Below are 26,807 nucleotides of genomic sequence, written 5' to 3' on the forward strand. Positions count from 1 at the left end.
TACCGTTTGCTGACTATAACCGGAGTCAATGTCAATTATTCGCTCGTCTGGACTAAATCATTCATCCAATTAAATCAAGGTACAGTAATTAATCGCTAACAGTGACCCTGGTTAATCGGTGGGCGGTATGGGTTTGGCTCGCTGGGCAGAAAACAAAAAAGAAGAAAACATTCACTGCTTGCTTGCAAGATTCGTGGCGCATGCGCAAAGAGCAATGAGCGTGATATCAAGTGCGAAGAACCTCTCAGTTTGCGCCAAGTTTCCAGCAACACTGTCCACTTCTTGAACGCTATAAATGCGTCCGATACCCGCAATAGTATTCCTCCTTTTAATGAGAAAGCTTCATAGCGGGACCGACGGCATCCTGTCAAAGAACTAAAGCATTTTCGCGTAGACCTGTTGTTCGACCGAAAACCACTCATAAAGTCTCTGGACAGACGTACGGCGCGTGTGTGAAACCGGGAGTCTATTGTGTCAAAAGGGTTACTCGAAAATCGCGAAAAAGGAACGGTTCTAGATGGGACAATTCAGGCACCCATCATGAAAATAGTCTACCTTCACCACATAAACCACGTATCGCTATTTATTAAGATCTTCCGTAGGTGCATTTACTTTGTGCGCCAAAAGTCGACGCATGTGTTCGTTCTTATATATAGTTAGCGATTCGAATCCTGGGAGATTTGACGATAGCTTGGAGGCATCTTTAGCGAAGGTTTTGCCGCACTTTTGCCGCACTTTTGGTGTGAAAAAGCTTTCTCGCTTATCCCAACTTTCTTTAGAAACGGAGGGTAAAGATTTTTTTCCCTTCCGAATGCATTAGCGGGTTGCTTGACAGGAATTCGCGACGACCGTGGCCGGATAATTCACCGCAGACTTTATGTAAAATTTCTATCTGTACAAATGCAAGATACATACATGAATAATGCATGAGCGAGGACGCATTTATGCACTGAGCAGTTCCAGTGGAGGCTGTCTCACTTACCCGAAACTCAGCTTTTAAAATGACGGAGGACTGCGCGGGAAGAAAAAGCCACGCTGCACAGCGTTGCCAAACTTCATGCGTTTAGAGGTAGAACACGCCGAAGCCATACCTGGGCTACGAGTCGCGCCGCAGTGAAGGACTACGGATTAATTTATGGACCCCCTGCAGATCTTTAGCTTGCGTCAAAATTTGTGCAAGCAGCTGTTTTAGTTACTCACCTCCATTAGAAAAAAAAATTACGCCCATCTTCCCGCGAGGGAACCCTGATGTGATGCGACGCATCAGGGGGGAGCGTTTGGACTGACGCTGGTATTGGATTGCGTCAGTCCACTCGCTGAAGGGACGGTCGCTTCCATCACGTCTTCATCGGAAGATCTTGCACGGAGGTATCGTCAAGCAAAGTCAATTGAAGTGCGAGAGCGAGCGCTGGACTGATCCGGCGCCGTGCGCTCCCCCGCTTATATTCCCGCTTTAGAAAGGAGAGGAGCCGGGGGGAAGAGTCGCGCGCATACGCACACATGCGCGCACCCAGAGCAGCGAAGCGCACACGCGCAGCTGTTGTTATGATAATGAGACGGAGTGAGAGTGCGCACACATGCGCGCACCCAGAGAAGCGAAGCGCACACGCGCAGCTGTTGTTATGATAATGAGACGGAGTGAGAGTGTTGCGCACAGCTGTCGGAGAGAAGAACGGAGGAGAGTTGCGCATGTGCAGTGAGCGTGCGGACAACGCCGCGACAACGGATGGACCTACCCGAGAGCAAGAGATGCGTCGCATCTAAAAAAACCGCCGCTGTAGGGATCGGACTAGGGTCTATGGCTTCTGTTCCGATTTCGTTTATTGCTGACCCGTGACCAGCGTCTGTAGTTCTCTACGACAATTTAGCAGGAACACCGAAGATTTTAAATCATGAAATATGATGTTTCCTGGTCCAAGGAAAGAATGTCCGTTCACGCGTATGTACGTCACGATGAGTCATGATGAACGACCTCACTCCCATAACTTCCCACACTCGGGCACCAAAAATTATTTTCCTCTTTGAATGTTGTCCCATATACGTTACAGCCAAAACGGCGTTCCTCTTATTTTACACGGATCACGACAGTTTGCAAATTATTAACACCGCCCTAGTTCCACGTTCTGAGTCCTACCAGCACCCTTAAAGGGACCCTGCAACACTCTTTGAGCAGTGCAAGTAAACCTGCGCGACGTTTAGATTACACTGCCAGGAATACCTGAGCCAAATACAAGTTTGGTTTGCTAAAAAAGACTGTTCAATGCCTGTAAAAATAATGCGAATTTTATCGCGAATTTCAAGCAAATAATCTCTACAATTGAGAGAAGTGATGGCGACACCCCGGCCGCTTTGCGGTGAATCCTCTGTGACGTCACATAATCTTGTTTGTGCGATTGGCAGCGGCCAACCAAAGCCACCCCCATGAAGCACGACTGGACGATTATTGTAGTGTGGTGCCTCTAGTTCCGTTCGATCGAATCACTTGAATGCGAACGTGCTGTAAACTGACTGATAATTATGTTTTTAGTGCCGGTGCATATTACATCACTCCTGCCCATATTACATCACTGTGGCGCGAAATTTGAAAGTTCCTAGTGCTGTCAGCGTTTTTTCGGCTAAAGAAATATCTTTCATTGCTGGAATGAAGCCGATTGAGTTCTCAAAGGCTAGGAATTCTTTCAAACTGAACCAGGTTATGTTTTGTGTTCGCGGCCCGTTCAGAGGAATCCGAGGAGTGTAATTTTTAGTCAGCCACGTCCCGCTCGGGCCGCCCGCGGGCGGTAATTAGAAAAACTAAAGCACGGGGCGGGCTATATCGAGTCCGTCGCTATACGGAACGGGCCGGGCGATCGAAGTCGTCTGCACCGGCCTGTCCCCGACGGGGTCCCGGAAAACGATTGCTTCGGATGCTGGCGACAGTTTCCGGCGCTGTGTGCGGCGCCATCTTTTGTTCATTTCCATAATTCTTTGAAATGCGCAACAGGGCGCTTTCGTTCAGCGCTGTAACGAACGGCCGGGGGAAAAAACAGTCACCGCGGCACCCAATTAAGCGAAGCGTGCGCGCTCATTAATCCGAAATCGGCCGCTAGCGTAAAATTACCTATTTAGAATGCCTGCGTTCCGGAATTTCCGGGCTCACAGGCACGCGCGCGAAAAATTGAAATTGTAATAGGATAAGGTAATGTGACAGGCGAGCGGAATGTCACGGCGTTAAGCTGCCGTTCGAAGCGTGCACGGCACGGCTAACGAAGGGAAATGCCGACAGCTCAGTGGGCGGCTCCAACGACCCGGCAAGCGAGTTGTTCTTGCACGCTACGCGTTGTCCTTCTAGCACAGCTCATTATATAAAATTCGGTACTAACGTTTCGTAATGACGGCGTCTAAGGCACGCGCGTATGTCAAGAAATTAACTCGGGCTTACTGGCTTTCTCCTTCGAAAAGTTAAAAGTACTCTGTGCTCTACTCCGGTGAAGGGAAGTCCGCTTCCTAAAACGATCGTAAGTAAACTCCGTCGTTATTGTTTTTCACGCGTGTGTGCGTCTCTTTACTCATTCTATGCGTACGCTTTCTTTGTGAGTTTTACTTGTTTCTAGACTGCCAGCGTTTATATATATATATATATATATATATATATATATATATATATATTCCAAATTTTTTATCCTGACCAACTACATCCTCCCCTTTGCTTTCCGAGGTTTTCTTGACTGCCAATTCTTATTTCTGTCTTATTTCAACGAGCCCCTCATTTCCTATTCTGATTCGCTACATGCATAGCGAGGGTCTCTGTTCTGGCAGTCTTGGTGCCATAGGGTTCAAAGCTGGTCGACCACTCTCGACATGTCGTAGATGCTCGAGTCACGGCCCGGGGGTTAAAAAGAAGGTCCCCTTCACCCCGAGTAGTCCGAGTGGCGCTGGCTACCACCCCCAAGCGCAGGAAACAAACACCTGAACATAAATACCGCAGAAAGTGGAGGCTAAAGTAGCCCCGCCGGTAGCGTAGTGGTTATCGCACCAGACCGGTATTCTGGAGGTCATGGGTTCGGATCCCACCTGGCGGGCATTTTTTCTCCACTCTTATTTTCCAAATTCTTTATCCTGACCAACTACATCCTCTCCTTTGCTTTCCGAGGATTTCTTGACTGCCAATTCTTATTTCTGTCTTATTTCAACGAGCCCCTCATTTCCTATTCTGATTCGCTATATATATATATATATATATATATATATATATATATATATATATATATATATATATATATATATATATATATATAGAGAGAGAGAGAGAGAGAGAGAGAGAGAGAGAGAGAGAGAGAGAGAGAGAGAGAGAGAGAGAGAGAGAGAGAGAGAACGATAGAACTTGGGAAATGGGGGCGCGCAGGTACAATTTTCTTAAACCACCGGGCTGTGAAACTAAGGAGTTATCTAAGCTGTTTTATAAAACTTTACGCCGTAAAATGGAGAAACCAGAATATTCACAACAATAAATGAAAACAGCGTCCACCAGAGGTGCTGCTCACCGTAGAAGTTCCTCGTCAGAAATTTTCATCGCCAAATGGACGCCTCCCCCACCGGTGCCAACGTGCGATGCCAACGTTTCGACACAAAGACTTGCTTTCGGGACGTCTTGCCTTCGTCACGGCTTGTCCTGACGAAGGCAAATCTTCTTGCGGCCATGTTGGAACCCGCCTGAGGCCGCTACCTCGTCCAAAGTTGTGTCGCGTATATCATCATCATCATCATTATTATTATTATCACCAGCCTATCTACGCCCACTGCAGGACAAAGGCCTCTCCCATTATTCTCCAATTACCTCGGTCCTGTGCCAACTGTGACCAATTTATCCCCGCAAACTTCTTGATCTCATCTGCCCATCTAACTTTCTGCCGCCCCATGCAACGCTTGCCTTCTCTAGGGATCCACTCTGTTACCCTTAATGAACAGCGGTTATCTTGCCTTCGCATTACATGCCCTGCCCACGTCCATTTCTTCTTCTTAATTTCTACTAATATGTCTTTAACACCAGTTTGCTCTCTGACCCACTCCGCTCTCTTCTTGTCCCTTAATGTTACACCTATCATTTTCCGCTCCATTGCCCGCTGAGTCGTTCTCAATTTAAGTTGAACCCTCTTAGTGAGCCTCCAAGTTTCTGCCCCGTAGGTGAGTACCGGTAAGATGCAGCTGTCATACACTTTCTTCTTGAACGACAATGGTAGGCTGCTATTGATTATCTGAGAATGTCTGCCATATGCACCCACCCCATTCTGATCCTTCTAATTATCTCTGCCTCATGGTTGGGATCTGGGGTCACAACTTGGCCTAAGTAGATATATTCGCTTACCACTTCCACTGCATGCCTCGCCACCTATCTCAAACTGCTGTGCTGTCCCGAGGTTATTGATCATTACTTTAGTTTTCTGCATATTAATTTTCAGGCCCACGGTTCTACTCTGTTCGCCCAGTGCGGAAAGCATGCTTTGCAATTCGTCCCCCGAGTTACTTAGCAAGGCAACGTCATCAGCAAATCTGAGGTTACTGAGGTATTCTCCATTAACCCTTACTCCCACCTGTTCCCAATCCAACGTTCTGAATACTTCTTGTAAGCATGCTGTGAATAACATTGGAGAGAATTGCGAATTTATGTAAAATTCGAACTGTACGGTTTTGCCCGGCCAAGATCCGCAGAAGTCTACGCATAAAAGATCCTGTTAATTCGAAGACCGGTAGGTTCCGTCATGGATCACTTGAACTATGCGCTATCCGGCTGCTAAGGTGCCTCGTACAAAAAGAGAGACGCATCCGTTGCCTACACACGAGGTTGCGTCACCTGCTGGACGTATTGAGCCGGTAAGTTTCGGTAAAACCAGCCTAAATCCCCCTTGAGGCCATCTGCAGGACGCATTCTTTGCGAAGTGTACGTCGATGTGGACGCGAGCGCAGTTGTGTGTGTGGGCGCTGACAGATGAGGGCATCTTATCTGAGGTCAAAAGTGCAGAACCTGTCGCTGCCAGCGACGACGAAGGAAAGGACGAGTACACGGATCAGTTCCGCCGTCTGCTGGGAAGCAAGTTGTCTTCGTGTCACACGCCGCAGCATGGTGCTAACACCATGTGCTAACAAGCAGCGCGAGGCGTTGGAAAACGAGTGTCACGGTGTTTCAGTGCCGTGACTACATGGGACGACAAGAAACGCCGACAGCCCGAGCCCGATATATATATATATATATATATATATATATACACTTCAATCACGGAATTTTCAAGAATCAAATCCTTCAAATGCCCTGCTGCTTCCCAATCGCCGTATATACTAGTTTTTCTCCAGTTTCACTAGTTCGAACTTTCATTAATTCCTCAGAAGGCTTACTTTGGCGGTTCGAATTAACAAGCTCTCCCTACACCTAACCCCATTGCCGTTACCGTCAGGTTGCGGAGATAGCCGCCACGAAGACGGAGGCACAGCCATTCATGATGATTTTCATTCTGAGAGAACGTCACACGGTAGTGCGAACGCACTTAGCGTAACGGGACAGGAAGTCCTCAACACAACCTTCAGTACTGTCGCAGCCCCTTGCCAGGGAACTAGATATCGAGGCCCGACTAATGAATATACTCTCTGTGTATCTCAGCGCGGTTGCTTATCACACTAGTAGCGCTCACGAGGCCGATTATGTATATGTATATGCACTCAGTCTCGTTGAGAAAATACAGAAGCAAATTTCGTCCGACCGCCAACATTTCCTTGTGCGTGTATATATATATATATATATATATATATATATATATATATATATATACGTACCCATGCGCTTCATACGATACTGGTTGCCAGACAATGCGAGTGAGAAATAAGGGGAGGATGCAACGCGTCGACAACTTCTCAGTGGGGAAAACAAAAAACTATAGGGCGCACACACACGTATGTATGCGGACCGACGATCAGTCAACATGATGACCAGGAACGGCCATTAGGCGCGGCGCAATAAATGGCGAAGCGCGCAATTAGGGTAATCAACGCGGCAGACGGACCACGCGCCGACGGCAAAGTGCGCGGAATATATATATATATATATATATATATATATATATATATATATATATATATATATACATATACATATACATATCCGCACGGCGTGCCTCTGGTGGTCGTTTGGAGGTCGCGTTGGCTCCAATTCGTGCTCCTCGCAGGACACATTTTTTATTTGCGAGGTGAGAGACAACACCGAGACAATAATCTCGTAAGAACACAGAAAACTTTTTCACACCCTTTTGGCCAAAAATGGTGTAGCGAAGGTGGAAAAAGGGTGTTTGGAGGCCATTACACCCATTTTCTTTAACCTCAACCCCCGTATTTGTAGCGCTACACCTTTTCTTGTGTGTGGAAACCAACTTCAACACCCGTGGTTTTTGGTAGGGTATTGAAACTGCATGGAAAAGGTGTTCAGCTCTCGATTGATTAAGGGCATACATGCATGTGTAATTGCACTGCATGCGAGGTACAAGACATCTCGTCATACTTCCTGCCCACCTCGTAAGAAATGTTGAAAAGCAAAAAAAAAATCCCTTGCCATCTTCACTAACGTGCAACCTGGGGAAGCGCGAAGCATGCAGTGTATAAGTGTATTCAAATATCGTAGGTCTCTCTTTCTTGCCAAACGGCGCGCGCTGATTGGGCGCCAGAGAAGCGCCGGTATTGAGGAGCAATGGCGCCCTTGCTGAAGCGGTGGCTTCCTCTCTTGCGTTCAACCGGATTTAAGCAATTACATGAGAGAAAGATTGGCCGTAAGTTGTCTTCGTGTCACACGCCGCATTATGCTAAGAATTATGCTAAAAACCGGCGCGAAGCGTCGGAAAACGGGTGTCCCGGTGTTTCAGTGCCGTGGCTACATGGGACGACAGGAGACGCCGACAGCCCGAGCCCCAAAGGAGCTTCGGCCCTAAAATTGTTCGTCTGCAATGATCGCTCGTTTTTACAACGATGCGCCTCATGGCCCAAATTAAGAGCTGGGGCACGTGAAATGTCAATTTGAACACTTCAAATCAATAAGACTACATATATAAACTAAACTTTGTTATGCCCTTATTGCCTAAAAGAGCTGTAGTATAAGTGGAATAAGGGTGTTGGAGAGCCATTACGCTCTATTGCTTTGGTTTCAACACCCTAATTTGTAGCTTTACACGCTTTTTGTGTGACTAAAAGGGTGTTCACCGACTGCGACACCCTTGGTTTCCTGTAAGGCGTTGAAAGGGTGTGAAAGAGGTGTTGAGTTGCAAAAAAAAAAAAAAAAAAAACAAGAAGAAAACAGCGGAGCTGGGGTCGACCTAGCGTCTTCCGGTGCTGCTAAGGTTTGCTAGCTATTGCTAGGCTTTGCTAAGCTTTGTTATGCTTCGCGATGTTCTTTCTAGGCTAGGCTAAGCGTTGATGGGTGAGGCCAAGTTTAACCGGAGTTCGCAAGGCTGTTCCAGTGTGTCCCCCACAGTGACCGCGAATCCAACGAGGAAGCAAGCTAGGTCAACCCCAAGCTCCACCGTTTCTCCAGCCTATCACCGCAGTGGAAGCTACGTCATTTTTTTTTGCGGTTTAGTATCCCAAAAAAATTAATTCCTATAAAACGGGATAATAAGAGGTCCACATTCGCATGCGCCGCTTTTGTGCTCACACTCGAACAGGCTTGAAAGCCGGCTTCACTGTTATAATACCCTATCTGCCGTGGTGCATCCTTGCAGGCGGCAGAATTCTTTTTCTTAGTATTTTTTTTTTCTAAAGCCACCGAACCTAGCTCAAGCTTTGAGCAGCTTCGCTGGTAATAAATTATGCCAATTCATATTGTTTTAAACATCGTGAAGTACAAACCATCCCTCCGCTTGTAGAAAATGTTCAGTCCACCTGTGTAAACGGCCATTTAAAATCCTCCAAAGTTTGAGGTTATTTATTTATTTACTTATTTATTTATTTGTTTATTTATTTATTTATTTATTTATGTATTTATTAAAAATACCCCTAAAGGCCTTCACTGGGAGGTCATTAGATAGGGGGCGGGATACATTGAAAATTAACAATTTAAACAAAACGAACAACATGTTATAGGACAAAGAAGTAAATACAAGTTGGTGCAAGGCAGAAAGAAACGTGCAGCGACAAAAGCTGAAAATGTTTCTTATAAAAACCTACGAAAACACTTTTTAGTGAAGTTAAGATACTATGTAAGTGCGTACAAGTTCCTGGAATTTGATTGGATTGATTACAGTTGCAATGTGAGATGGTAGCGTATTCTAATCAACAATTGTGCCAGGTATGAATGATTGTACCTACCAGTGTGGAATTTTGCACGCGTCACCTTTAAGGCTTGGTTACGTAGGGGGAAAATGGCCGGTGGCGAAGAAAAGAAATCAGCATGAAGTGAAGAGTGATGCTACAGTTTATGAAACAATGATATACGTGATAGTTTTACACCGATGTGATAGGATAGGTAAGGATGTGCGCAGTTTGAGAGCCCTGACGCCGGCATGACGTGAACAATCTGAAAAGATGAAACGAACAGCACGATTTTGAAGAGATTAGATTCGGTCAACTAAATATGCTTCGTCAGGGTCCCGAATGGCAGCTGCGTATTCAATTTCAGGTCTGATAAACGTTGTTTATGCAAGTTTGCGGAGGTTTGATGGACCATATTTTAGTCTGTGCTTTAAAAAGCCCAATGAGCGGTTGGCGTATGCAAGAATGATGTTTATAGGGTGATTCCATGTCAGGTCACAGTGCAGGTTAAGTCCCAGGCACTTTTTTGTGTTTGCAAGTTCAACAGTTGTGTTATTTAATGAGTAGGAAGTTTGAATGCGAGATGGGTGGTTTGTAAAGGACATAAGCTTAGTTTTGGAATTATTTAGCAACATTAACGAAGTGGAAAACCAAGTAGATATTGAGTCAAGGTCAGATTGCAGGGGTAGGTGGTCAGTAAAGCAGGTTATTTTACGATAAATAACAGTCATCGGTGAAAAGCCTGATCCTCGAAGAAACGCAATTTGGTAAGTCATTGACTGACTGATTGATTGATTGATTACTAGTGTATTCACTGGTAAGCACAGAACAAAAACTATCATTAAAGACCTGCGCACAACCCCCCTCTGGAATCACGTCACCATTGATCGACCGTTGATCGACTGATAGACCATTGATCAACGGTCGACCGTTGAAAGCGTAATAACGGGATGCGATCTGGGGCTAATTAAGCGCCAGAACCTTTGCGGACTGTTGGCTGACATCAAGGGTAAATCGTGAGTGAAAAAATGAGTACGCGTGGTTTTAAAGGGACACTGAAGTGATATGTAAACATTGCGGGATTACTTGCGCAAATTGTAGTCCGAAGTCCCCAGGCCATGTTTCGACCACCCTGGGCGCGTTTACGCGATTTTATTTAGTAGAAAAATTAATTCGAAAATGCTGTCCTCCTCTCTTTACGCTCGCCCATTTTCTGCGGCGTTTTCGTGTGACGTCAGAAGGGGATAAGCTGGCAATTGGCTGCGCTCATTTCCTCCATGGCTGCGCTACTGCACGGCTCCCCGGCCTTCAGACAGAGTCAGTCGGCCCAGCGTTTCGTCCGCCGGCCGCCGACGGGTCGTCGCAATTCGTTCGCTCAGTTGAAACGAAGCCAGGACACGTTTGTGAATGGTAGAATTTGCCTTTCTTTACTTGGTTAGTTTGTACACTGTATCTAGCTCCAAGTCAAGGTCGCTTCACACAAGCGCACATGCGACGCTTCGCTGACTGGTATGCCAGTAGGTTATAAGGCCTCTTGAAGGCGGCAGAAGAGTCAGCGAAGTCAATATAGGTACTAAGGAAATAAAATCAACTGATATTTTTACCGTGCAGCGTAAAACTAGGGTGCGGGAAGCACTTTTTTGCGCTGGGCGAACAAGCACAGCGGTCAGCAGCACGACTACGCATCTGCGAACGCTTTTCCGTCTACGAAATGCAATTGCTAGACGTGAGCTAATGTGGAAACTCGGGCGACGCTTACTGCACGAGCGCAATACAACAAATAGTCACCTAAGCTGCTTGAAATGTCAAAACTGAAGAAAAGTGTAAACTTGTTGTACAATAAATACACTATATTACCGCCGCTAGCCGAGCCCGCTTCGTGGCCGAGCGGTCTGGGTTGCTAGGTATACAACCGCAAGTATTTTGCAAGTCACGAGTTCGAATCCCCGCGGGTACGTGCTTTTTTTTTTTTTTTTGTAAGTTAACTTTTTCGTTTTCCGCCGATGTTTTCTATTCTGAGTTGACCATTTTTTGGGCCGCAATTTTCATTGTTCCACGAACTAATTCACAAATCGCGCGCAGGCTGGCACTGGCGCGCTAGCGAGTTCTCGTTGGCGTGCTGTTGCCATAAGCACCGACTGCTTGCAGGCAGTGGGCACAGGCCAGAATGATCAGACCCTTGGCCTGGTGCGAACAAGCTTTTTACGACACAGGCATGAGGGAGGCAAGCTCCAAATATGGGGGAAAAGCGCATGACATTTGGGCGTCTGCGGGTACGCGGAGGGCGTTCATGCACTGCGTAGGTTTCGGCTAGTGAATGCTACGATTCCAATCCGTCCTAGGAGGCTTATCTTTATGCATTTTTACAGCTGACAACACTGCAGAAGCGCGGTACGATGATTACTGAGTTATTGAGAATGCCCATCCAACAACGCCAACGGTTGTGTTTTACAGAACCGAAACCGAAACCGAAACTTGTTTGGTTGCTCACCTTGGGCATCGTCCAATCACGGTGCCCGCTCCTCCTAACGTCACAGCTTTAGTTGGTGCGGCCGCCGCAAACCGCGCATGGTAGTTTTTCTTCTTTCGCGCTTTGTAAAATAATTACCGATTTGTCAACCGAATAAACGATGAAAAGTGTGCTAATTTGAGCCAGTCTACGCAGTGCAAGCAAAAACGGGAGCTTGACAAATTCACTTCAGTGTCCCTTTAAGAAGCGCTTGATATTTCTGGGGCCAAATTCTCTAAAAAACGGGCGTCGCTTTGAAACGACGGGGTAGCGCCATGCAAATGCATGTGTTCTGCATGCAGTGGGAGCTGCAGAAAAGCAGTGTGGCAAGGGCGCGAAGCGACAAGTGAAACGATGGGGGGCAGTGGGCGTCGCTTCGCGCCCTTGCCACAGTACTTTTCTGCAGCTCCTACTGCATGCACAGCTTCGTTAAAGCGACGGCCCCAACCCCAGAACACATGCATTTGCATGGCGCTACCCCGTCGTTTCAAAGCGACGCCTCGTCGTTTTAAAGAATTCGGCCCCTGGTCACACATTTTGTTTCGGTGCCATGAAGTTGATCCGTTATTCTTGTCTGCTTGCCTGTAGAAACATTTCTTTTTGTTACTACATTACTTAAACCCTTTTTATTAGTTGGCGGTCCTTCACACCCTTTTTATTAGTTTCCAACACCCTTATTCGTAGCTTTACGCCCTTCCAAGAAAAAGGGTGTCGAAATAATAAACACCCTTTTTGGTGGGTGCTGAAATGGTATGAAATAGGTGATTGGCAATTAATAAAACTCAATGACTTATCGCTACCTCGCGATTAAACAGTTTTTTTTTCATATCCGCATGCTGATTTGTATATGCTCAGGCACGTTAAAATGCAGAATTTCAAAATTAGCGCTAAAATTTCTGCTTTTTGCGATAAGCCCACCGACTCTATCGGAGGAACTTCCTCTGCTGGCTGTAAAAGCAAGAAGAGCAGATAAATTGCCAAGTATGTGCTCGCTCCCCCCATGCATCCCATTGGTTTTCTTGCTCAATTCATTCGTGGTCCAGGTGTGACTCGTGCGCGTTGAATGCGTCTGTATGTCATGCTGCGCGCTCAACCGATGCACATTGTCACACCCGTTTTTTAGGGTGTTAAGAAAAATTACACATTTTTTTGAGGGTGTTCCCAAGAACACCCTTTTTTCGTCCTTGCACACTTTTTCAGCGAAAACACCTTTCAAAGGTGTGTGCCACGGGACAACATTTTTATACCCTTTTCGGCCAAAAAGGGTGCCAAAAAGTTCACTGCGAAGCATGCAAAGCTGGTGCGAGTTCGTGGAGCGTTGCGCCTTTGTAACTGGGTCACGAAGAGAGTGCGTACACGACACGGCACAGGCGCTTGTGTTGCGGCGTATACGTACACTCCTTTTCTGTCTATATCTGGCGCCCTGGTGCAATGAGATGTCGGTGTGCGTGTCGAGGGATCTTTAGGCCACGCTAGATGGACAGGAAAAAGGACAAAAGAAAGGAATTTCCGTTGTGGACCGTCATTAGCTTGTGCAGTTGCGCCAGTTTGCCTCTCACCGCGAATTTCGTTCTGTTTTTCTTCCTGGTTATCTTGCTGTTGTTGTTGTTGTTGTTGCTGTTGTTGTTGTTGTTCCACATGAGAAATGTCGTTAATCGGGAATCACTAAAGTGATGGGTGCATCCATGAAACAACCACGAGGTGTGACTTTTCTCTGTCGCGCTTAAAATCGAGCTCCAGTAAAACGCACAGTACGACTGAATTTACTGGTTCTGTCATTTGACATTTCGCGAGTTCTTGTCCCGCAATAGTACACTGAGGTATTACTAATACCACTGCTACTATACTACTGGTGGTGGCGGCGGTGGTGGTGTATAGCTGCTACCCACGCCATTACGTCGGGTCCCTTCCCCGAGAAAGTTGAGAGAATCGCGAAAGCGTTTTACATCAAATGGGCGCATAATCTTCGCTAAAGTGCGTCCAATCGATCTTCAAACCTCCCAAGATCCAAATCGAAAACGAAGAGCGAACCCATGCGACGATTTTCGCGCACTAAGTAAACGCATATACGGACGATCTAAATACGTGGTGTATGAGATAAAGTTGTACTACTTCTTCATGATCGATGGGTGCATTGTCTTATCTAGAACCGTTCTCTTTTCGCAATCTTCAAGTAACCTTTTCGACACAATAGAAGCCCGGTTTCGCGCATGCGCACTGTGTCCAGAGACCTTATCAGAGCTCTTCGGTCGACCAACCAGTCTATGGGGAAATGCATTAGTCTTTTTGACAGGACGCCGTCAGTCCCACTAATAAAGCTTTCGCTTTAAAAACTGTTACCTTGAAATGGAAAGTTTAGAACGTGAAGACTATACCAGAGACGGCTCCTTCCCAACGGCGGGTAAAAGCCAATCTCGCGATTGCGTGATGGGCAGCAGAGAGCGCCTTTGCCGTTCGCGCATAATCCAAGCGAGACACCGGAAGCCCACCTCTGTCTCCTTCTGCTGAGGTTTCCCATTCGATTCCCGTTGAGGCATCCACTCTTTCCAGTGATAAGTTCTCGAGTAACACATTGTCAAAAGCAGGCAGTTGCTGCCGCGCGACTGACAGCGCGGAGAGCTCTGCTGTCTCATTTTCTGCATGATTCACTCATTTACGCTTGCACAATACACCCGGCGGTGAGTGCTGCTGCAATAGGAGCGACACCGTATAAGCGTGCGCGGCACAGAGAAAACACAGCTGACAAGCCTGCCCGGAGCGAAAGGTAATTGTCAGGCGTCAAAAGGCTTGAAACAATGGTGGCATTGTAGCACGTGTTTATATTGACGAAAATTCGTCGCCAGCAAAGCGGTTCCTACGCAGTTTAGGGGCAGAATGGTTTACCTCGAAATTCCTTTCGCGGCAATCAGCACCGCAAAGTACAGACGCGTCTGTTGAGACCGTTCGTTCTCGTGTCCGACTTCCCGCATCTTCTGCCGCGTGGCCGGCTCGAGACCGACTCGTACCCCCCCTCTCTACCCTCCTCCACCACATCTGCCCCACCCAATATTACACAGCACCTGCAACTTCCGCCCCCGGACAGACACCCTGTACCATCCGGTATCACGTCACCTCTAATTAACCGAAAATTCCGATTAGGCGACCACGAATTATCAACTGTATTATTGTCTTAACTAAACGTTAGCATTCAAGTGATGCGATCAAACAAAACCCAAGGCCCCACTACAATCGTACAGTCATGCTTCTTGGCGGTGAACCAGGTCGACCGCCGCCACAGAACAAGGTTCTTGCGGCGCCAAAGAGAAATCCCCGCAAAGTTGCTGGGGGTCGCACTGCTTCACCTGTTTTTCTTAATAGCTCTGTCATTTGTTTCAAGTTTGCGATAAAATTGGCATCATTGTTATCGGGACACAGCGGTCTTTTTCGTGAACTAAATTTGCATTTGTCTTAACACCCATCTTTGTGAGCAAGTACTAGATCGGTAACTCTTAAGCTCTTTAACATCACCCCTTTTGCGAGTAAAAATTAGACCAGGATTCTGGTACCTTAATCATCCCGAGGCATTCTGAAAATAATTCTGTTACCTTTCTTGGGAGGACATCCCGAGTAATCTTTAATGGGCAGACCTACGGTTATTCCGTCGTCCCCCGCGACTCTGCCTCTCTTGAGCACACTTTCCATGCTCGAACTTCGCGAACCAAGCTAGTCCGTTCGATACCGTATCATCGCCCACCGCTGTTGGAGTATCATCATCAGCCTGTCTCCGCCCACTGCAGGGCAAAGGCCTCTCCCATAGATCTCCAATTATCTCGGTCCTGTGCTAACTGCGACCAATTTACCACTGCAGACTTCTTGATCTCACCTGCCCACCTAACTTTCTGACACCCCCTGCCACGCTTGCCTTCTCTAGGGATCCACTCTGTTACCCTTAATGCCCAACGGTTATCTTGCCTTCTCATTATATGCCCGGCCCACGCCCATTTCTTCTTCTTAATTTCCACTAATATGTCCCTAACACGCGTTTGTTGCCTGATCCACTCCGCTCTATTCTTGTACGTTACACCTACCGTGCTTCGTTCCATTGCTCGCTGGAGCATAAATATGCATAAAACCTTCCTGCTGCTTCCATTATCATCTATATGCTGTTCGTTACGTTAACAGTTTCATCTCTCAGCGCATTCATTTTATCTTTGCCAAAAACAGCGAACCCCTCCGCTATACCGTGAAGCTGCCGCCTCTGATTTAAGTTCATTTAATCCTTTTCATGTTGTAGGCGAGAATGTCAGTGTCACTGTTCTCGCTTCTGTTAACCAATTTTGTACCTCCGCCAAACCGACGCGCTCCTTCGTACCTGCCTCTTTCATGTTCCTCCCAGTATCCATCAGTTCCTTCATTTTCTGAGACAGTCCACCAAGTATGCATTTTTGCCTCTCATGCAAACAACCGCGAACTTTGTCAGAAGTGCTCCTCGAAAGTACCGCACTGTGTCGCTTCCAGACTCCAGTTTTGGATGCTCATTTCTTCTAGCTTCATCATTATTAACCTTTGATCTAGCTAAATTTTGTTCCGCAGAATTCTGTGACCGCTCCTTTTGATCTTGCCTAAATTAACACCTCAACATCGTGCAAAAGTCTGGCATGAGCGTTTATAGGTTGATATTTTCAAGTTGCGTTGATGACGCTTTTCCGCGTCCATTTCATTTCTTATTCATTCATTCGTTCGCAAAAAGAAGGTATGCGTTATCCTCAAGCATTTATACCCGCAAATGTAGCGAGCACGCCACCTCGTCTATACCTATCGGATAATTTTCCGTTGCACGTTTACACCCCCCTCCTCCCACCTCTTTCCTACTTTTGCACTAAAGCCCCCTATCCCAGGGCGATACTGAACACATACCTTACTGATACTACCGATTCGGCAGCTTCGTAGAAACTGTACAGAGCTTCGTGCCAGTAGCTACACGTTGGTGCATATTCTAGTAGTCATCCATTTACGGTACGGCGCGGCTCGTAGCCAGGCGTGTTAGGACCCATTTCGAGCGTTTTTTCCCCCTCTAACATAATTTTCAAGCGTCTCCCTAACATACCGCATGTCGCTTTCTGCGACTTACTCCCGCTGAACTTGGCGCCCGCACCCCCCGCCATGCTCTTACGAGAGTGCATGGCGTTTGTTTGTGAGAAATCGGATGTCGTATTTTGGAGGTGCAGGAATCGCCCCGTCTTGCTTGCAACCATTTGTTACGGACTGCAGCCACATATTGCAGATATTGACAAAGCACTTCCGCCATTTGTTTTTCCGCGTGCTTCATGTCTTTTCGCGAACGGGCGGCAGTTTAGTGGCAGCTGACCGTCAACCGGGTGGCGTGATGCATCGAATGGCTGCAGAATATATACATTTTGTGAGCAACAATTTGTTACTTGTTACGCTGTGTGCAGATCATCTGGCACTTTAGCTTCTCATTACCATTATCACCATCATGTCATACCTCATCTGCTTCTGCTAACCATCCACATCATAATTCCCTGGGTTCTGTGCTCTGGGATGCCGCTCCGAATAAACTGGGAATAAACGCCCTTTGTCGACCGTCCCCGAGGCGTCTGCCGTCTGTCCTTGGCGTGTCCCTCAATATATATAGTGTGAGCACAGTTACTCAGTCCTATCGGATATCGTATCCTGCACTGGTCAATCTCATTACAACCTGAACCAGCCAGGAACACTCCCATTACCATCATCATCTCGCCGACGAGCGCGTTCGTTGGCGAGATGATGATGGTAATGGGAGTGTTCCTGGCTGGTTCAGGTTGTAATGAGATTGACCAGTGCAGGATACGATATCCGATAGGACTGAGTAACTGTGCTCACACTATATATATATATATAACAAGCAAAACGCTGGAAAAACGCTGCGACAACGCCAACAAGGTTTACTTACGTATCGGCCAGTGCACTGGGACAAGATCAGGGGCCTTCATCGGTGACGAAGGCTGGGCCCCTAACCGATACGTCAGCCTTGCAGCTGTTATGACGTGTGTTCGCCATTTGTTCATTCTACTTTGTCCGCGCTTTACGCTAGTTTGATTTGTTCCAGGCTATGAGTTCTGAAAATGTGAATGGAACCGTCAACACAGTGGTCCAAAAATACGTCATTGTTTGGGAAATGAACCCCGCAACAGGTGTGTATAGAAAAAAGCTACGACCGCTATTGTGCGAAGTATTCGGCTGACTCGACTGGACGCGGCGAAAAAAGTCATAAGCAATCTTTCGGAGAGGCTATCAGGCCACGCAATGTTCGTGGCACGCGTTATCGGTGAGGTGCAAAATAAAGATGATAAGGGAGAGCCCAAGGTCCGAAGGCTTCGGTGCACGTTACTGCCCCGGTGTACACATGGCGTGGAAAGCGCCGTTGGGCTCGATCGAAAACTTCGCAGTGGCGTCAAATTAGTCGTAGCAGATAATGCGTACATGAATAGCTTGAAGTAATGCACACTTGGCTGATATCAGCGCTTATTTAGCCTAAGTTCGTGCCATTGTACCGGCTTTCGAAACCACTCAACAAGCATGCGCTTGTATTCGTCCACTGTATTCTCTCCACCACTGCAGTTTTCCACCGGTGTTTTTACCCATGGTTTTTTTCAAAGGTAAAACGAAAGAAAACTGTTTCGTAGAAAAAAAAAACCCCGGTGACCTGTTTCGTGCCACGGCTCGTGAACTAATTTCGACGAGAATGAGCGAACTACAGCCTTGTTCAGGTGGGAATTGTGAAGTAGACTTTTACACTTACCGAAAAAAAAAATGTAACTGATTGCAATTACTGTATATAGAAGAGCATTAGAAAGTACTGTAGGGTAATCGACTGCTTCTCAGGTTACTTTTCACATAACGTTTCTTTGTTACGGTAGCACATACATACACATAAGGGTGGCGTAAATAACGACGCTGCCGGTAAATCGAGTTCGAAAAAATTGTTACCCGCACGTGCGTGCCTCAGATTCCGACAAAGGTTATTTTAGTGGCGTAGCAATCCTCGAGGTTCTGTAATTAGTAGTTTTGAAAGAGAAAAGCAGTGGCCGTTTTTGCCAGAGCTGATAACTGCAGCATATTTAACGCCTCTCGCAAAAAAGGATTCGACAAATATTGTATAGGGTAATTCAGTAATCAATACTGTAAAAACTGAATTACAGGGATGTTAAGGGGTGGAAATGAAGCATCACAATATTATAGGAAAATGCAGTCGAATACTTGCAACGCATTGCGCACAACTCTGGAACTAACCAAGACCAAGCTACGTGGAAAGCGGTTTAGGTTATCAAGTGCTACCTTCCCCCCACCCAGAGGCTCGAAACCTCGTTTGGGTTTACCAAAGTGTTCATTACAGAGCAGCAGATCACACCCTTCGAATAGAAAGCGCCTAGAGATGCTGGGCCGCGATGGAAAAGTGAGCTTTCATAGCCAGTCCGACTGGCTTTTGTTTCCAATAATCAGCTAAGTTGTTAAGGTCGAAACATGAAATTGCTTTTTAAATGCCCGGTACAGGCGATTGTGTTTGCGGGCCTGGTCACGCAAAGCACCATAGCGAAAGTACAATGTAGAAAAGCCGATTAGATAACTCGATAATTATCACTATCCTGAAGGACGGTATACACTGCAGTCAGCAGGGAGCACGGAATATTTGAAGCAAACAGCAAAGATGAAGTCGATACACACAGCTAATTGCGCGGTAAGGATATCCCTTATATTATATTTGATGTAGATTGCCGCTCTGATATATGATTAATTCCGCGAAACTTCGTTTTCACGTTCAATATCAAGCACTCCACTAATTGACGATGTTTCGCAATGCGCTATTTGAATGTGCACCATTGTTCCTGCCGCTTTTCTTTCATTTTATTGCTCTTGTATTGTTTCCCGCGCATACGTAATCAGACCCTTGTGTAAAATCCCTTGGCCTTGAAAGGAAAATAAATCAATGACTTAAGTGATCTACGTACCACTAGAGCCTTTGACCAGCTGTCAACCTTACAAAATGTCTTTTTTCTTTTTCCAACTTTGAAGCATCTGAGAAGCCACAAGTCTGTCGTTCGTTTTAGCGCATATTAATCTCGTGGTTCGCAACGCGCAACGCTTTCACCATCGAACGAACGACAGCTGCGCCAGAATCTAATTCATTTGTTCGCCGTCTTTCAATTTCAATTCGTGTAACAGCGCAGAGGGTACCCGTGAAAGCGCGTGGGCCGGGAGAGGTCGATATACGCCATTAAAACCGAAACCGACAAGGCAGCTTCGGCAAGAAGAAGGAAAAGAAAGAAAACCCTACCTTTTTTTTATCCATAGATTGCTTTCATTTGCCTTGGGAGGGGGGTGACCCTTATAAAGATGCTGAAAGTTCCCTTGGGCTCATTTATTCTGAGTTAATGGTCCAAACGAATATTGCGCGATGGGGGATTTGGAGGAAGGGTGGAAGTTAAACGGTCGACGCACCGAAAAAAATTAGGAACGAGACAGAAAGGACGATAAACCATAAAGGAATTCGAGGTATATAGTCGCTTTCACAAAATGGACGGAGTCTCAAATGGACCGATAAATTGGCAATCGTTTTCACTGAGTGATTTATACGGACGCAGTAATCATCCAGATTGCCGTAAGAGACAATGCGGGTACGGACGAGCTTTGTGTACTCAGTTCACTTCGGTCATCTTCATCATCATCATCAACAACAACAATAACAACGACGACGTCAATTGCAGGGCGAATGTATTTACATAGAATGTAGAGTGTATTTCCAACTGTTATTAACTCGCACTGCAGAGTCTATTATTTGGCAGTAGATTTTCTGAATTGGTCCCGCTATGGAGTTATTTCTGTTGTCTTCTTTCCAGTAAAAAGCGCGCCAGCGACATCTTAAAATGAGAATAATTATACGCCAGTGTTGCACCACCGGTGCTAGAGTTAGTGAAGGATCACAGTTTCTCATTGTTTACCGGCCGGTAGGATGCAATAAAAATGTAAGGAGAAAAAAAAAATACCTGAGTAACGCTGCCACGAGATTGCCCAACACGGTGCGATTACACATACGTTCATTTAATCAAAATGTAGAAAGTTAGATGCAGGCTAACGGCAATATCAAACAAACGGTCGCAGGCTAATACTGAAATGTGTACGCGTCATGTCACGTAGACTTTCTTTGTTATTTTTTTTTCGGAGAGAGCTAAGTGACAGAGAAATTAACGTACCGAGTATGAGGGCGTACGTGAAGATTCTCCTCATGATGTGCTTGCCGCCCGGCATGGCTTGATCACTCCCGCGTAGTCCTGTGAGAAAGCACCACGCTCAGCTGTGACGAGTAGCTACTCTGGACCGCCGCTCGTCTGCTACAATCCTCGCATCGTCTGCTTCAAAAGCGGCGACGCAAGGTGGCGCCCCCTACCCCAACTTTTCCGCCACCCTTTCGCCCTCTCTCGCTCTCGTTTTTAAGTGTTATTTCCTTTTCGTTCTGCCTTCGCGCCCGAGCAGCCACAAGTGCCACGGGGATATTGAAACTTCGAAGATCGAGGCGAGATTAAAACGTCACAGCGCCTGAGTCACGGGTTTCTCAAGTTACGGGCTTTGTTTATTCGCCACGAACCGTCGATCGTCAGAGGAATCACAACATAACAGGTCGCCCCCTCGACAACCGCACGTTCAGCTGTCAGTCTCTCGGATTCCTCGGAAAGAAACGTTCAGCGCGAGGCTCGTGCCCCCTTTCACGGGTCAAGCGCGACCAACGAGGCACTCGGCTGCGCTGGGAAAACACAGCAACCGCCGAACAAGAACGGGAAATGACTCACCGCCGTCTCGTCCGCTCCGAGTGCCTCAAGCTCGTCGTAACGAAGCGTCCGCCGCCGACGGCTCGGTCAACGTTTCACAGCCCAGCACTTTAATCATGGGCACTCAGCGACACGGCACGACATCCAGAGAGGGAGGCTGGAGCTGCCTTCGTTGACCGTGCACAAGGAAAAAGGAATCAACCCGGAAACTTTTTTTTTGCTTCCACTAATGTTTTTCGTCTGCACAGCGCGCCGCCGGCCAGCAGGGCAGCGTACGAAACTGGCTGTTCAATCGTTCCGCGATCAGGCGGCCGGCTTCAGCGCCGCGACGTCACCGTGACGCAGCTCTGACGCACGTGTGTCGGCGGCGCGGATGGTATTTGCAAATAGGCGCGCCGTGTTGTGTGTTGTTTTAACGCTCGAAGTGCTCCTGGCCCCACGTGCTGCGGTAGTTTTTTCGCTCGCTGTTCCCGCTCCTCCACTGCTGCCACGCGAAAGATCGGTCATTCCCGTCAGGTACTAATCTCGTGCTAATGTTACGCGTCCGCCTCCATTTCCCGTCGAAGCCGAATTGCCGGTCGCCTTCGCTTTTCGGCCGAAACCGCTTCCAGGGTCGACCATGGTGATGGCCTAGCCACGAAACAAAACACTATAATTTTCTAGCCCCCTTCTAACCCTCCGTAGGAAAAAAAAAATGCTTGTATCCACGGACGGATAAAAACAAATAAAGGATAACGTGCTGCAATGATAACAATGCGCTCCTCTAACTGTTGCCGGGAAAATTCTCTGCAATGAAATGTTTCGTTAGACTCTGACAGTAGCCACGCTAGCAGACTTGGCAGTAATTAAATTACGCTAATTAAATTACCTTCTGCTCTAATGAGTAATGTAATGAATTACTTTTGAATGTTGGTAATTTATTAATGTAATAAATTACTTCAGGCCAGTAATTTCACGGAAATTACTCATTACTTTCCCAATCACGTTTGACTACGATATCGGCTGTCCGCTTCTCTTACGCTATAAAAAGTTGACCAAGAAAAGCTGACGAAGTAGAGTTGTAATGCCCAGAGAGTCTCCGAGTATTGGAACTCTGCGAACGCGAAGGATACAACGCTTCGATGGCAGCTCTGCCTGCTTTCTCGTGCCTCTTCGTTCCCTTTTCATGCGTTCCAGAGTAATTTCAAAGTAATTTTATTATTTTTGAAAAGTAATAGTAATGTAATGTCATTACTTTCGGCCACATGTAATTTGTAATGTAATTCATTACATTTTAGAAAATTCTAGGAAAGTAACGAGTAGTGTAATTTAATTACATTTTAGAAGTAATTTTGCCATCTCTGTACGCTAGTATTAATTCTGTTTGATGATTTTCAGAAGAACTGCGAGCTGGGCGTGTTGGTACATGTTCATGGTGGGAAAAGCGCTACAGTAACAAGGACAAGTGAGTACACGGGACAAAGCGCTACTAGCAACTGAAGATTTTATTACTGCAAAACATACATATATACAAGGAATAAACGCCACAGTCATCACTTCAAATTTCACAATCTACCATCTGAAAAGATCAAGGCGCACCGACAACCAAACATTTTATAGATATTCACACCGCACGTGTGCTGACAAGAAAGGCGCCACACACTTTATCAAACCTGATTTAAAAAGGCATACTCAGTGTCAGACAGCAAGACCGATGGTTGGCTGACACATTCATTCCCTTCTTTCTTTATACGGAAAGCTTCTATTATTTCTCTTGTTAGTCGTTTTTTGTGTTTATCAACAATTAACGTGTCTCGCAGTTTTGGGCGGCATTTGCAGTCTTTGCAATGAACGGCTAAATGTGAATACGGTGACCCTTTTAACGAGCTCTGATGTTCGCGAAGGCGTACGTTCTTTGCAATGAACGGCTAAATGTGAATACGGTGACCCTTTTAACGAGCTCTGATGTTCGCGAAGGCGTACGTTCAGGCATCGGCCGGTCTGTCCTACGTATTTCTTTCCACACGTTAATGGAATGCTGTATACAACGTCTTTTTTGCACTCTAAAAACTTTGTGCCGTGTTTCCTACCACATCCCTTCTTCCTTGTTGCTTTCTTTTCTGCCACCCTTTGCACCGCTGGTCAAATTTTCGCCAGTTTGTTTTTCGCTGAAAACACCACGCGCACCCCATATCTCGACGCTATCTTGATGATCTTCCTGCAGTTTCTTAGACCACTCTTCAGCTTTCGATGTCGATACTCTCGAACACACTTTTAGGATGTTCGCGGTGAGCTATCGTAAACTGCCATCACATCAGCCGTGTTAGGCTATGTTCAGACTGCCGACGTAACAGCCATATCGGGAGCTATGGACGTAAAAAAACGGCGTTTCATGCATGTCGGTTGGCCGAGACGTCAAATGACGCCATTGTTTAAAGATATTACGACAGTTGCGACGACAGACTGAACCCGGCCTTACTCCGTTACCTGTCTGTTGACGCAACCACTGATATGCAACCACTGATATGCGGTTATATTGAACGTGACCGGATTCTGCGGACGCTAACCGAAGCCGGACGCAAAATGGGGGGAGTGGGTGGAGGTTGTATAGAAAAACTCGGCATTTAAAGTTAACAGCATGCAACAAGTGTTGTGTAGCCAATTAAATAAATTGATTATTTTGCGTTCATAATGCACCACGTTGCACTTGCGAGCACCTTACACGAGGATCTCGTCTCTTATTAGCTATTACACTGTGTCTTCTTCTCATCGTTATGTGTTACCTCACCAACCTCTTCAATGTCAATATTTGGTCGAAATTCGATATGGCCCGTTTATCGGGCGTATTCACGATTTCAGAACGCTCGTGAAGTACTCAGTAAAAAAAAAATTGTTCCCGTGCCTGCATGCGTCGCTGCAAATGCCGTCGAAAGGTGATAGCGCTCCCGTTTCTATCAGCTAAAATCCCGCACCACTGAATTCGGTGCTCGATTTGGTATTTCGCAGCCTATCCAAGAATTAAGATTCAACTTGTCGCCCTATAGCTCAGTGGTCCTCATCCATGAGCGTGCCGGGGAACCCTTGAGGGCTTGCAGAAGTGACAGGAGACCCCGCGATAATGTATGTTATTAACTTATACGTTGGCGACATACTCTTGCCGCTAAATCCGCTCATGCGCACATTTCTGTGCCCACCTTTTATGTGTGTGGCTTTCCCGCAGAATCTTATGCTCTGCAAAAAGCCGACATTGACGTGTGCGGTACGCGGAGAAAGTTGAACTTAGATGCCATGCAGGAAAGCCTCTTCTTTTCTTTTTTCTTTTCGCCTTTGCTGGGGAAGTTTGCTAAGAAAGGCGATGAAGGAGAGTCTGGGAGAAGGAGAGAGACAGAGACAAACATTTATTATACTGGTGAGCAGGAGGATGTTCTTAGGGCCTCCACGAGTGAGAGGCATCCTTGTTCCAAGATGCCTTATGGCTGGCTGGCCGTCCGGTCCCGTTCCACCAGTCGGCGCTGGTCCGAGAGCTCGGAGCTGGTCAGCCGCTCCACCCTTTGCTCATAGGTAGGGTTGGGATTCGGGGTTACAGTAGGAGTCCGTTGGCGCTCCCGTACCACATGGTATAGCTTGCCAACAACAGGGCAGAAGTTACAGGTAGCAAAGTAGTGGGTGGGGTACATGGTAAGGTGTTATGGGGATATGAATTGGTTTGTAGGCGCCCGAAAGTTGTTTAATGGTCGCGTGAGGGACCCGCGCACCCCTTGAAGCAACCTCGCGGACCCCCATTTGAGAACCACTGCCCTAGCGTACACTAGTGCATCATGGTGTGCAAGTTGGTGTTCTGAGACCGAAACACCCCCTGGCTACGCCCATGCCTTTCATAGTAGGGGACTTGAAGGCAGTGCGTATACGGGCCAAGCTGCATTCACAGCCCAACAAATGACCCACAGCCCTCTAAACTGTCGATGCCCCTGCCATCACACTGGCTGCACCATTCTCAATAGCAGCCTAGAGCAGCGACTCTGCTCCTTTCGTACACACGCCTGGCCCATGCTCTGTGCCGAAATCTATTCCACTTGAACAGACTCCAGCTTCGGTTGAATTCGGCGATTACCACCTCTGCGGCACATACCCAGCTCCTTCTTGCCGTTAAACCACCGCAGAGCCCCACTCCCTTCAACAGACCTGGAGCCTTCCCTTGAAATAAAAGTGTTTTCCTCCTTCTCCTCCAAACCAGTGCCGATGCTGGCACGGTTCGTACCTGTCAACATTGCTTACCGCACAGGTAGCACGGGGAGGAGTCAACGCGAAACACGGCACATAAACGAAAAATGATCGATTTGTTGCTTGATTTACTGAACTTTTCGACTGACTGAAATGACCGCGAGCTGGTTGTCTGTATGTTTTCCTATAAAGCGTCGTTATTAAATACATACCTGTGGGGGGTATGTACCTCTTTCGGCAATCTTGATTCGACTTGCGATGATGTCCATGCATTTGTGGCTTAAGATGTGCGCTTAAAAGCGCCGCCTCAATCCTTTTCCCGTTCGTGTGTTTTCCGTTGCATTGATCTCACCCCCGTTACTAATCAACCACTCCACCTGCACGAACTACGGGTTCCTGCCGTTTCACATTAAAAGTGCTACTGCGCTACAAAGGCGGCCTCGGCCAGTGGTACCTGTTAGACAACGATGACAACGTTAACCCTTTCAGACATGATTTTTAAGTGCGAATGCACTTTATAAGCGACCCTGAATTCCGTTGACCACCGTCCGTCCACATAGCAACAGCTGCGGGTGCGCGCGCTCCTCGTCTTCCTTGGCAACGGGGAGAGATGGGCGCGCGCTGCCTGGCCGCTGACATGGCACATACCCACGTGGGGGATTGGCCAGGAATCTCCTCGTCTTCATTGGCAACGGGGGGAGATGGGCGCGCGCTGCCTAGCCGCTGACATGGCACATACCCACGTGGGGGATTGGCCAGGAATCGGGCGTGAGAAGGGCTAATGCACCCGCTTAAAGGAGTACTGACACGAAATTTGAAAGCTGAGATCCGCTCTAGCAATCAAGTACAACGACAACACAAATAGGTGTCTGTGAATAAATGCATCTTTCTTTCTTTGTAGTTGTGTGTGTGTGTGTGTGATCTCTCTTTCGCGAACATTACCGAACCGCGCAAATTCAACTCCTGCATTCGCACTTTCACATTCTTCCCCTCGGGGAAATGCGGGGAATTTTTTTAAATTTCAGGCAAAACAA

At 46.9% G+C, this 26,807-nt stretch overlaps 1 protein-coding gene across 1 annotated transcript in view; it reads right to left on the minus strand.

The window, feature by feature from the left end:
* The window catches only part of LOC144163402 (phospholipid phosphatase 2-like), a 46,289-nt gene extending 24,425 nt beyond the window's left edge, over positions 1-21,864 (minus strand). Inside the window, exons 1-2 of the mRNA XM_077694381.1 lie at positions 21,595-21,864; positions 21,001-21,078 (exon numbers count right to left, since the gene is read on the minus strand). Of these exons, the coding sequence (XP_077550507.1) occupies positions 21,001-21,055 (55 nt within the window). The 5' untranslated portion in view covers positions 21,056-21,078; positions 21,595-21,864. The remainder of the gene's footprint in view (positions 1-21,000; positions 21,079-21,594) is intronic.
* Between the last annotated feature and the right edge of the window lie 4,943 nt (positions 21,865-26,807).

The sequence above is a fragment of the Haemaphysalis longicornis genome, unplaced genomic scaffold, assembly GCF_048455015.1.
Source record: "Haemaphysalis longicornis isolate Haplotype H1 unplaced genomic scaffold, Haemaphysalis longicornis Haplotype H1 scaffold_12, whole genome shotgun sequence".
Lineage (NCBI taxonomy): Eukaryota > Metazoa > Arthropoda > Arachnida > Ixodida > Ixodidae > Haemaphysalis > Haemaphysalis longicornis.